Source organism: Gadus chalcogrammus, chromosome 13 (assembly GCF_026213295.1).
Source record: "Gadus chalcogrammus isolate NIFS_2021 chromosome 13, NIFS_Gcha_1.0, whole genome shotgun sequence".
Taxonomy (NCBI): Eukaryota; Metazoa; Chordata; class Actinopteri; order Gadiformes; family Gadidae; genus Gadus; species Gadus chalcogrammus.
Window position 1 is genome coordinate 14821467 of NC_079424.1, and position 12748 is coordinate 14834214.

Here is a 12748-nt window from a genome sequence, read left to right on the forward strand (position 1 = left end):
GCAGGCCTTTCTGTTTGTACAGCACTTGTTAGCATAGCTGCTTCCAGGCTGTGTCGTGAAATACACTGCACACTGAAACAAGCTTCCTGCCATCTGGTCAAGAGACCCTTTTTGTGTTCTCTTCCAGTTAGACCAATAGATTTGAATGACAGATGCAACCGAGCAGTGCTTTTGCGTTGATCTTGTAGAGTAGGTCGTTTCGGAGTCCCGGTTGGCCATCCTGTGGAATAAAATGGCTTGCGAGCATTACATTGGAACACCTTCCCCCAGTCTGCCCTTTTGTTAGTGGATTCAGCCCCCCGGGTATTATCGCCTCCACTGCACATTCACACTCTCTATTTTCATCTCTTTCTCACTCTCTGTCTCTGTCTCTCTCTCGCTGTCTATATTTTTTTCTTGTCACTCTCTAGATCATCTTTTTAAGACGATCACACTGACACAGTCACAGTCAGTTTTCCCACTCCACATCTTGTGAGGAAAAAGGTTTCTGCCCGGGGCTTTCAAATCATCATCTTCTTATGCTAGATTCTTCGCGGCCCCCCCCCCCCCCCATGTTTGCTGAGAGCCTGGTGTCCACCCCAGAAGCTTCTAGAGGACATGATGGCTCTGCGACCAGCTGTCATTGAGGTGGGCGTTTCCTGATGGAGTGGGCTCTCTATTACTGTCCCGTTCCCATGCGGTGACTCAGGCACTAATTGTTCAAATTGTTTGCTGTCATGAAATTTGTATGAATAGTAGTTGTTGTTTGCGTTAACGATTCATACAGAGGGGCATTACCACTTGTTGTAAATTCTATATTTCAAATTGATTGATTGTTATTTTTTGTAGATCTCACTCTGGTTTTGTCTCATTTCATTGGGCAGATATGTACACAATACATGTAATTGTGTGCTTTATCCACAATGAGATATGGTTGCCTTCCCGACTGTCCTTTATGGATCCTTTTCAACAGATTCCAAATAGTCACCATCACAAATCACTATTTCACTATCAACAGGGACAAGAAGACTCACAGAAACTTTAACTACTAGAAAAAAAGTTTGTCAAAAGTACGAAAAGCCAGGTTGTATTCTGTTCCTAATGTGGATGGCAGCAGCAGGACACATTGATGGAGGAGAGATAATGTGGGTCATCGTGCTGACAGTCGGACCTGTCCCAAGCTCTCCGCGCCTAGACAGTTGGGCGCATATAAATTCAAACTTAGGCTGCAGGAGCAGGCAGGTAGAGGAAGGAAGCACATGTCCTCAGGGTGTTTCTGTCAATCTTAAGCATTTATTTGCGTTTGTGTTCTCGCGCGTGCGTGTGCATATTCTATGTGTTTTGTTTCGTTTTTTTTTACAAAATGAAGGTATCAATTTACAAATCTTATATTAACTAAAATTGTATTACATTAGTCGGAAACGAGGTTTAATAAAACAGAGGGGGCAATATTTTCCATTGTAAATTTAAAACACGCGCACAACAACACTGTTGTGCGTGTGTGTGCAGGATGACATGCAGGAGGGTGAGAGAGCGCGAGGTGAGGTTTGAGAGAGAGCGCGAGGTGAGAGGGAGCGAGCGAGCGAGAGAGAGGGAGGGGATTGAGAGACGTCCCCTTCTAGGCAGTGTTGGCAAGTGTCTTGCTGGGTTTGACCAAGAGATGACACAACTCAGGGTCTCTAACGTGGCAATAATAAAACAGACATCGCAACCGAGGGTCTATATTTCAAATAAGCTTGTTTAGCTCGGTTCCATCTCGGACTTGTCTAATATATCCGACCGACTGGGAGGAGAGAGAGACGGTCTAATTGGTCGTCACTGGATGTCAACTTGAGGACAACGGGCTTCTGCAGGTAATTGATTAGAAACACTTCTCCCTTATGTATAAGTTTCACCTTAACGTGTTATTTATCGTGTATATTTAACGGTTACATATACACGATAAATAACACATTACCGCTATAATAACTTTATAAAATAAATAAGGAACGTTACGTTTATACCGTCGTTCAAAGTTTCCTCGCTGTTTTCATTACAGTCTATGCGCACTGGCTGTGTTTTTCCTCATGGGTGAATTTAATGTAAATATGTTCAAAACAAGTATAAAGAATGCGAACACCGTCATTTGTATCCAGAATGTGTAGCTTTAAAATGATTTGTGTGGTTGTAGTTAAATGGGAAACAAAATAAGAAATCGTAAATTCATTGTGTACGACATTTAAATGCAGTCTCTTCGTGAGTTGGTCCTTCCTCCCTTCAGAGATTGTGGAGTGACCATCTGTCCTGCACTTTATTCGTCGTCTTAAGGATGTACACTCGTGAGTTTGAGACCATTAATTAATCATCATAAGTGATGCATGAATTCATAATATGTATGGGCCTAACTTATGTAGTAAGGCAAAAAAGGGAAACGTGAGTAACAAAATAAATGTCAGAAGGAATTTGGATTGGATCGGTGTTTAGGCTATCTCATGTGTTGATGAATGGCAGGCAGTGGAGTGAAATAATATAACGATCAACAAAATGTAGGTCATGCTGTGGTCGGACAGCTGAAATGAGATAGAAACAGCAGCAGCATATTTTTGATATCTGGCAACTTGATATGCAGATTAGCAAAAAAGACATGCTCTGATCTTTTTATGCAATTTGAGCTCTGTAATTAGTGATTCGATGTAGCCTTAATATTTAGCAGGTCTGTCTGTATTTGAAAACTACAACCCAGTGAAATGGCATACATTTCCTCTAAATGTGAAAATGATGAACATGAACCTACATTTTAAAGGAAGACTAACTGGATGAGCCTTTGCTAAGAGTTGCTTATCAATGCTTTGCTCCAAACGTGGATACCAAAGAACAGAAGAGGCTCAACGCAAGTGCCATATATTATATATTGACACAGAAGGAGACAGGAATGATGGATGTTCTTGTCTGCAATGGTGTGTCAATGACCAATTTGGCTATCGATCCAACATCCCTCACATATATCAAGGTAATCCATGACCATAATGGAAAACCTTTCTAAATCATTCAATTATGGGGAACAGTTGAAGTTGCTGCTCCCATCCCGTCATTGGCTGATGATTAATAATGGCAATTTTTTTTTTTCATTTTAAGTAAAGATTATGATGACGAAATGATTCATACTAAGAAAAATGTACAAAAGGTTCAGTATTGATTGTGAACAGTTAATTGTGGCTTGTGTTCTTCTACCATTAAACAGCGATTGTATTCATCTGTTATTCAAATAGATCTGAACATTGCACTGTCTATCTCACTGCCTCAAAAATATGCATTATATTCAGGAACTTGTGAATCACACAGAAACAATCTCAATCATCCTTCATTCAGATGTAGTTCACAGTGTGAGCTTATGTTATGCCAGTGAGAATAAGTAGGAGCATTACTGTGAGTGTGCGTGCGTGCGTGTGTGTGTGTGTGTGTGTGTGTGTGTGTGTGTGTGTGTGTGTGTGTCTGTGTGTGTGTGTGTGTGTGTGTGTGTGTGTGTGTGTGTGTGTGTGTGTGTGTGTTATGGAGAGAGACAAAATGTCTCCTCGTTACCACTCCTGACCACACGTTCCCTCTTCGACAGGCTCAGCACGCACACACAGACACGCACGTGTCTGTGTGTAGTGAGTGTGTGTGATCAGACCCTGGACCTCGGCCGGGTGCTATGGTGAGGCGATGCCGACAGGCTGGAGCGAGGAGAGATGTGACGGCGCCGCTGGGACCGCTGGCCAACGTAGCCCAGCGTCCCCAACCTCATTCTGGCTGCTGTGCTCCTTCCTCCTGTCCTCCGCGGCCTGGCGCCCCCTCACCGCCGACGACCCGTGCCCCGAGAAGTGCCGCTGTGACTGGGACACGGCCACGGTGTGGTGCTCCGACGCCGGCCTGGCCGAGGTCCCGTCCGGCCTCCCGGCGGAGACCGTGGCCCTGCACCTGGAGAACAACTACATCCGGCTGGTGCCCGAGGCCGCCTTCGCCGAGCTGCCCCTCCTGCGGGACCTCTACCTGTCGCACAACCGCATGGAGACGCTGGCGTCGGGGGCCCTGCGCCACCTGGGGCCCGAGCTGCGGCTGCTGGACCTGTCCCACAACCAGCTGAGGCGCGCCAGCCGGCAGGACTTTGGGGCCACGCGCGCCAAGACGCGGCTTTTCCACAACCCGTGGCACTGCGACTGCGCCCTGCAGGAACTGGTGGAGGCGCTCAACCTGGAGGCCGAGACGGTCAACGGCATCGTGTGCGAGACCTCGGTGCGCGGCGGGGGAGTCGGGGAGGGGAGCCGCTGGGAGGAGCCCCCGGGGGCGCAGCAGCAGGGGGAGCACGCGGGCCAGCCGCTGGTCAAGCTGCTGGACGCCGGGGTGAACTTCTGCAGCATGCAGCGCAAGACCACCGACGTGGCCATGCTGGTCACCATGTTCGTGTGGTTCTTCATGGTGATCGTGTACGTGGTGTACTACGTGAGGCAGAACCAGGCCGAGTCCCGGAGGCACCTGGAGTACCTGAAGAGTCTGCCCAGCCCGAAGAAGGTCCCCACGGAGACGGACACGCTGAGCACCGGGTTCTAGGCCAAACCCGGCGGGGGTGGAGGGGGTTGGAACGATTGGGATTGATCCAAGGATTCTGGGGAATGCTGATATCTTCAGCCTCTCCTATTTGGATGGAACCAGTCCAGTTGACTTGGCAGGCAAGACATGAATTTGCCCTTTAGACTGTTTCTATGGTGCCCACAGGGGTTTTCTTTTGTTGTCAAGAAAATTGCTCATGTGCTGTTGTTTTAAATTACATTTCGTAATTTCCCGGTGAAACACAGACTCCCTTTTCACATGAGTATTGGTGAGATCTTAGCAAACAGCCTTTTAGCAGCTGCGTGATCGATTCCTCCCTTTTTCCTTTTGGTCCGTTCCTTTCTTCTTTGCATGCGGCTTGTCCTTTAATCTCCCAGCGTTGAGCCATCCGTACGTCCGCTGTTCTGGCTCACTGACCGCCAACAAGCACCTTTAACAGAGGATGAAATGGACCGAAAGTGCCTCACACACAGACACCCATACAGGGAGACCGGACGCTGATTTGGAGGTGTTCAGGGCAGGTGAATGGGATGCGCTGGGGGGATGGCCTGCCGGTAGCAGCAAGATTAATTGAAACAACAGCAGGCATTTTTGTTTTGGCCAAGAACTAAAAGGAGGAGTTTTTTTCTCATTACGACAACCTTTAAGAACATTGACCTGCAGTAAGATGAAGGTTTTACCTCGTTAAATTCACTGATGATTTTTTGCTGCTTGTGAATATTTTATCGTTTATCGTATCATTATTATTTTAATATATTTTTTAATTTCAAGGTCATCAGGCTAGTCATGTATTTTCAAATGAGTTGAATGTAAATTTTGGAAAGCCACTCAGGATTGTGAATTATGTTCAGACAAAGCTGTAGCAAATCAGCTGTCATTGTTTTGAAGGAGAATCTGCAGCTTGCCATCCTTACAGCTTTATTCAAATTAAGACCACATTTAGAAATGGTTCAATTATTGCCATCTTTGGAGGCAATATTAACAAGGTCTTTATGCTTGAGTGTCTCTCTGCTAATGGAAATCATAATTAATCCCCTGAGTACAGTTATTTATGAGCTGCACTGAGTGGAGCTACCAATTGGTCTTTCTTGGTTTTGTTGACACACATTTTTCCCAAAGCCTTATTCTTTCTGCGTGAGTTATCACCAATGAATGATATTCTCCCATAAACTTAACTTTACACAATCTTTATTTGATATTACAGATTATATTTATATAGATATATCTATATCTATCTTTTTTAATTGCACTTACATCAACACTGGTTTAATTAAAATTGGTAAATTGCATAACATAACATCAATACTATTCTATATACTTTCGTACTCGGCCAGTCACTGACAAATCTTTTGATGGCCTTTGGCATTCCAATGTTAATACAAATGTCTCAAAGATTGTTTTGCAGGACGGTGATCGCTTGCATGTCGCGTCAGGTCTCTCTATCAGGTGATGAACTAATAGTTGTGTACAGTTACACCCTTTACAACGTGTTAGCAAATGTAGCAGAGCAACTCTCTATTCCATTGTCCTATGTGGTGAACTGGATTGGTACAAGTCTTCTATTTAGGATCATAGTTTATGTATACAATGTTCCTTATATATGTGCTGTTTTTTTTCTGCATTCAAGTAAAGACAGCAAGTTGCTTGGCTGTGGAAGTTGGTGTTGTTGTTTAGGTGAACATTTACTATGAATTAGTAATAAGTAGACACAACAATATTACTGTCACGGTAAATGGTTTAACTGCAGTCCAGGGTGTAAAACAGAGGTGAGGTCAAGTTTGGGAGATCCAAATCTTGTCAAGCATACATGGTCGGTCAAGGAGCTGAGGGTATTTTATTGTTTTGTTGTTCAGAATAAAAAATCCAATTGCTTCGGAAAGCAATTTCACACAAAATAATAAATGAATTGGAAAAAAGAATATCCACTATATTCAACACACGGCCTGCTTTAGTCCATTGTGATGCTTTTTTTTATTGCTTAGCTGCCATTAAATTAAATTTACATTAAAAAATATGTATGATAAAATAAAGATGGAAGCAAAGTGTGTGGATCATAGTCATCAGCACGGCTGTGTTTTTTTACTCTTTCACAGTACCTCACTCCAATATAAACAGAAAGAAAACATGCATCAGGTATAAGATATCCTTCAGTCCTGCTTCGACTTCCATCCCCACCATCTTTGGACTCAATCCAAGTGCTCTGACTGCTTGAATGCCCTGAGCCCTGAAAAAGTGCAGATCGGCCACCACAGAAAGGCCCTTAATGGAGGAAGCATGCATCTTAAGGGCAGCTTTATGTTTAACCTCCTGTAAAAAGCTATACCAATTCCTTCCCTTTAAAATTAAAAAATGCAGGGATAGCAAAGAAAAGTCACTTCAGTCCATCACTTGTTTTTGTCTTTTATTTCCAATTTACATTAATCAAAACGTAACAAAAACAATGTCATGATCACCATCATCATCATCGTCATCATCATAATAATGCTATTATTATTAATAATAATACTATTATTAATAATAAGAATATACACAACCTCACACAAATGCACCCTGTGCCCTGGCCAATAGGGTGCTCCCTTCTCTTTGGGGAAGCACTGCATTGCGTTACAATGAGCGACTGGGTTTCATCCAGAGGCCTCTCACTGTGATTCTGCGTGCCAAGGCCGAGGAGGCTTCCTGTGTGAGGTGACCGCTAGGGGTTGATGGGAGGAAGTGGATGGGGTCGAAGGTCATGGTAGAGGGGCTCTTGCAATCAGGCTGTTGCACAACACGGGTCCCATTGAAATTTGTGTGAAATAAGCCAAATTTCTTACTTTTTTCTTTTTGCTCTTGGTGTGAGGTAGCTTTAAAATATAAAAAAATATTACAAATATAGGAAATAAACAAATGTAATTTAAGGAAGGAATCATTTCCGAATTGGTCGTCTTTGTTTTTAGGATTTTTTGACAGCAACATTTATCAAACTGAAATATAAAATCCCGGTATAAAATGTACTTTCTTTCTATATATGTGTATACATGTATGTACATATGTATGCATGTGTATACACACATACAACATTCATGTAGCTACATATCAGCATCTGGTTGTTAAAAAATACAGACTGTTTTAAAACAATAGCACCATTGACTTTATTATAATACACAATCGCCTTCTGATACACACTGGTGGCAGAAATAAAAACACCTGCATTTAATAAACATTGCCAGATTCTTTTGTTTTTACGAAAAAGAAGATATGTACGTTTTAGTGGATATGCTGAAGGAGAGAGAGGGAGAGAGAGAGAGAAAGACGGAGTTTAGGATGAAGAGATTAGGAAATAGGACAGCAGCAGGGAATATAGGGGCCTTCTTTCTTTAATATGAAGCTGTGAGCACGTTTGTTTGTTTTTTTCCCATCTTTCTTGTATTCTTTTTGATTTGGTGGCATGCTCAGTCCTAACACACCTGGGACCCGGACCTAAACAATAAATAAATAGCACCAACAATCACCTTTCTGTTTCTCTCTCTGTAGTTCCCTGGCATGTTCCCTCGTTCTCCTTGGTATTCCTCCTTCTAGGCGGTGGGGGTTTGGGTGGGGGGGGGGTTACTGATCACCCAGGGTAGGTAGGAGAGGTGTGCGGGTGGGGTCCCTGGGTGTCCATAAGAGTTTATTAGACTGCAGGCAATGTTGGATGAATCACAGATGTCGTTTGCCGGGTGCCATTCAGTGCAGGTATCCTATGGAGTACGACTGGAAAAAGCACTTTTTTTTACTTAGAAAAAAAAAGTCCAGTTTAAAAATAAAATAAAAAGAGGGCCTTGATCTTTCTCGTTCCTCTCCTCCTCGTTTCGAAGCGCGTTCTTCTCATTTTTTTGTTTTTTTTCGTCCAGTTTCCGCTTCGTCGCTCATCTTTGGATCCCTCGTGCTTCTTACAAGAAGCAGACTGCTCCCACATCCACACCAAACTCCTGATCTGCTCCACCGATATCCATGGGAGCAATGTCCACCAGGGGCAGGCGGGAGGTCTTCTGCGATCGGTACTCGATCACAGTCTTGCCCCACTGCCCTGTGTGTTTCTGTAAGGAGAGGGACATAAGGGGAGGGTGTGCATGTGAGTGCCAGAGTACACGGTGTATGAGAGTGGCTTTCACATTTTTTTTAAGGCCCGGCTGCAGCAGACCCAAAGCAGATCGCTGAAGGTCATCTCAGGATTTAGTGTGTTTAAAATGATCGCACTAAGTATGATTCAGCTAAAGGTTAATGTACGAATAACTATCCGACTCTGTGGAAAGGGAGACTGGCTCAACTACCAAAACACAGCAATAGAATCAGCCTGTAACTGCAATCAAACTCTAAGTATATCTACATCGGTTCTACCGATGTAAGGAAAAGCAGTACGAAAGGGTCGACCCCCATTCATTTCCAATCCATAGTGCTGACACACAAGCTGCCTCCGCAAACAACGGGAAGGACGTCAAGGTCATATGTCGGAATGTGACTGTGTGGTTGAACCGATCGATCAGCGATCAATTTCAACATCTTAAAAAACATTCAAGTGAAAAGGTAATTGACACCGGTCAATACAGTGTCAATCTGTACTGTATTGTTCACCACTTATTTATGCATTCTGAAAACCCTGCCTTAGGTTCAACAGAAAACCCGTAAGACAACTCGGTGTGTGTGGGAGCGTATGTGTGCGAGCGTGATCGCGTGTGTGTGAGTGTGTGTGTGTGTGTGTGAGCAGCTCCTCCGTCCTCACCGTGCATCCGTCCTCCATGACGCTGTAGGTGAAGCGGCTGTTGCCCTCGGCTCTGATCTCCACGTCGTTGGAGCCCTGCAGCAGCAGCGCCTTCTTCAGGTTGCCCGTGGCGGCGTCCAGGTAGGCCACGCTGTTCCTGCAGTGGTAGGTGAGGTTCTGGGACGCCTCGGTGGACAGCAGCCGCAGGAAGGTCATCTGGATGGCGGCCGTGTTGGGCGCCAGGCTGTCGTCGCCGTAGCTGAACTGCGCGGGGCGGGGCGAAGGCGGGGCGGCATGGATGTGGGGGTAGGGGTGGAGGTGGGGGGTGGAGGAGACAAGTGTGAAGAAAATGTGTGAAAAGTGGTTGGAATTGGACAGCCTTTTTCTGACGCTTTTTCCCCTTGGCTGACACTGTTTATTTTTAGGAATGACTTCTTTAAGTGTCTTTGGATGATGATCAGTGGGCCGCTATAATTCTGTACCTGGGGACCCGCTGCATGTGTTAATGTCTTGCTCAAAGGCAAGTAGTAATCCGACATTGTGACTCCGTTCGTCTTAGGAAATCATGAGCTTTAACTGTCACAGTAGGATTAAGATGGAGTTGGTTGTTTTCATCCTCCTATTCCCTCAAGCACTTACAGAAACACCCCCCAACAATCACACATCCTAGCAACACTCACACCTTATACACACTAACTGTTTGTGTCTTGTGTCGTTGTGCCCAGCATGGAGGTCTGGGCGTCACAGTGTCACTCACGTGGAATCCTCCGTTCATGGTCTCTCCGAACCAGACGTGCTTGCGGTCCTTGCTCTTGTTGGACCACCAGTTCTTGCGGGGGATGCTGGCGGGCTTGGGGTGGACACAGGACTCGCCCGTCTCCATGTTGCAGAACACTTTGATGGCGTCGATGGTGCAGCCCTGGTTGGGGTCGATCCAGTACTCTCCTGCACAAAGAACGGATGATTAGTTTACTTACTTTACTATACTTGTTTTTATCCCACACAGGAATTCTGGTACAGGACAGTAGTAGAAAAACAAAAGAGATAAAAACAATAAAACAATAAAGCTAATGCAAATAAATACGAAAATGTGTCCGTATACACATAAGAGCAATAATAAAAGGTGCACAAAATAATTGAAAACATTATCGAAAGAGACTGTCACAACACAATAGCATTTACACGCAATGATACACCTAGACATTTCTTAAACTACTCAATGCATGTGTGTATATAGTACAGTATAGTAGTATATACTCTAGTATCTTTCATGAACACAAAATGCAAAACAACAAACATGCGATATGTGATTATCCGTGGCACATCGTGGCCTTCCGAATCCCTGTTGTTTCAGGGGTGCGAGGATGCGCCTCGCACCCCCTCGCTGCGCACTCAGGGCCGCTTCAGTGGAGCCACTTACCGCTCTTCCAGTCGGGGTGGCACAGCTTGAGGTCCCTGCAGGTGCGGGCCGGGTTCTTCTTGGAGCCCTCGGGGCTGCGGATGTTCTCGATCTGGTTGTTGAGGGACTTGAGCGTGGCGTCCACCTCGGCGTCGTGCTGGCGCAGGTTGCCGGCGGCCTGGTCAGCCCTCATGTACCTCATGGGGTCGTGGGACTTCTCCGTCTGGGACAGGCCCGCGAAGGCGGACATGTCGATGCCGGGGCCGGGTGGGCCGGGGGGACCAGGGGGGCCGGCGTTTCCGGGGGGTCCCTACAGTGAGAGAGAGAGAGAGAGAGAGGGAGAGAGAGAGAGAGAGAGAGAGAGAGAGAGGGAGAGAGAGAGAGAGAGAGAGGGAGAGAGAGAGAAGGGACAGAGGAGGTTAAAGGTTAAAGCACGGTTCAGACCTGTGAAGGTCATTCAATGGAAGCTCATGGATATATTGTTCACGGCTTTGTTCTGAGATGTTTTATTATTGTTTACTTTACGTGTCAAGATAAAGTATTGAGCGCAATGTACGTCATAGGATTTGTTCAGAATATGGGATATTTAAATAATACGGATAGACGTTGGTAATCATCCATAAAATCCTCATCAAGCTGAGTGAAGACACTGTATGTATATTTTGAGAACACACAATGTGTCTTTATCTCCTACATTGAATACATTAACACATTGGGTCACTGTGCGTCAACATCCATAGTCCAAGGATGCATCCTCTTCAAACCTGAGGGACCTGAACCACAGATTAAACACATGTCCTGATTTCTGTTGATCCTGTTCTAGGCATCAATGAGACCCAGGGGGTTCGGGTCAGAGGACACTTACAGATGGACCAGACTCTCCAGACCGGCCGCGGGGTCCAGGGGGTCCGATGGGTCCAGGCATACCGTTAGAACCGTCCTTTCCAGCAGGGCCAACAGGTCCGGGGGGTCCCTACGAGAACAAGCAGAACAAAAACAAGAGGATCTTAAATTTGTCCTCTGACGAACCTCGACCTCAAAGGAAAACACTGATCGGAGCCGTTACTCACTCTGGCTCCTGAGGGTCCGGCTGGTCCGGTGGCTCCCTGGTCTCCGGCTTGACCCTGGGGGGGACAAGATGAGGATGGCGCTGATGCTGATGTCGATGTTGATGATGATATGAGGATATCATTGGTAGGTTCCAATGTCTACATTAATGTCAAAAGTATCCGGGGACCAATAGAAAGGTTGGTGGTTTGGGACTTACCGGAGGTCCGGGCAGACCCTGGAGACCGGTGAATCCTCGGTGTCCCTTCTGTCCCCTCTCACCAGACTCTCCTGCCTCTCCCTTGTCTCCACGTGGGCCTTGGGGTCCCTAGGAACACACATATCGGGACCTGGTCGGTGTACATCGAATACCCAGACATGGATACAAAATACGTAGTATGTTATCCGTAACTTAGTTATCAGTTTTGCTAACACCAACTTTAACTCACAGGGATTTATCTGGTGCACCAGTTGTTGGGTACCGGCATGTTGGTCTGTGTGTGTGTGTGTGTTTGTGTGTGTACTCACAGCCATTCCTCTGGCTCCAGCAGGTCCGGCAGGGCCAGAAGGTCCTTGCGCTCCCTGAGGAGAAGCGAGGAAGAGGCGATGGTGAAACCAGCAGGTAACAGTGTTGCTGTGACATTTCATCATCCTTGATACTTTCTACTATTCTACTATCACGTAAAAAAAAGTCACTATTCATGCGTTGTCTCTATTTTTCTCTACGGTGGAATAAAATCGGAATGATCTAAAATATAATGGTCTGATTTCATGCACTGGACGCGATTTTTGGTATTCTGAAATGGGCGTTCTGCTGTCCTTGCGATGGAGTTCTCCTTGATAATGTGATGTCCCCCAGTGGACAGTAGATCGCGTCTGTGTACAGCTCCATTGCATTGAATGAAGGGGATGAGCTCCTCCGGGTACTCACAGACTCCCCTCGGTCTCCCTGCTTCCCGGTGGGGCCCACTGGACCGGATGCCCCGGTGGAGCCCGGCGCTCCTGGGGCGCCCACGGGACCTGTGTTGCCACGGTTT

At 45.9% G+C, this 12748-nt stretch overlaps 2 protein-coding genes across 2 annotated transcripts; one reads left to right on the forward strand and one right to left on the reverse strand.

Moving 5' to 3' along the window:
- The first annotated feature begins 1564 nt into the window (after positions 1-1564).
- Positions 1565-5047, forward strand: LOC130402444 (leucine-rich repeat-containing protein 3-like). Its single transcript, XM_056606604.1, has 2 exons — positions 1565-1832; positions 3569-5047. Exon 2 carries the CDS (start codon positions 3661-3663, stop codon positions 4543-4545), a length of 885 nt encoding a protein of 294 aa, XP_056462579.1. The 5' UTR covers positions 1565-1832; positions 3569-3660; the 3' UTR covers positions 4546-5047.
- A 1725-nt stretch (positions 5048-6772) lies between these two features.
- LOC130402391 (collagen alpha-1(II) chain-like) lies at positions 6773-12744 on the reverse strand (the record flags this gene model as incomplete). Its single annotated transcript, XM_056606536.1, has 9 exons — positions 6773-8603; positions 9287-9529; positions 10023-10210; positions 10686-10974; positions 11530-11637; positions 11735-11788; positions 11932-12039; positions 12240-12293; positions 12643-12744. Coding segments are annotated over 9 exons (1293 nt in total), but the record flags the coding sequence as incomplete, so codon positions are not given.
- Positions 12745-12748: the final 4 nt, after the last annotated feature.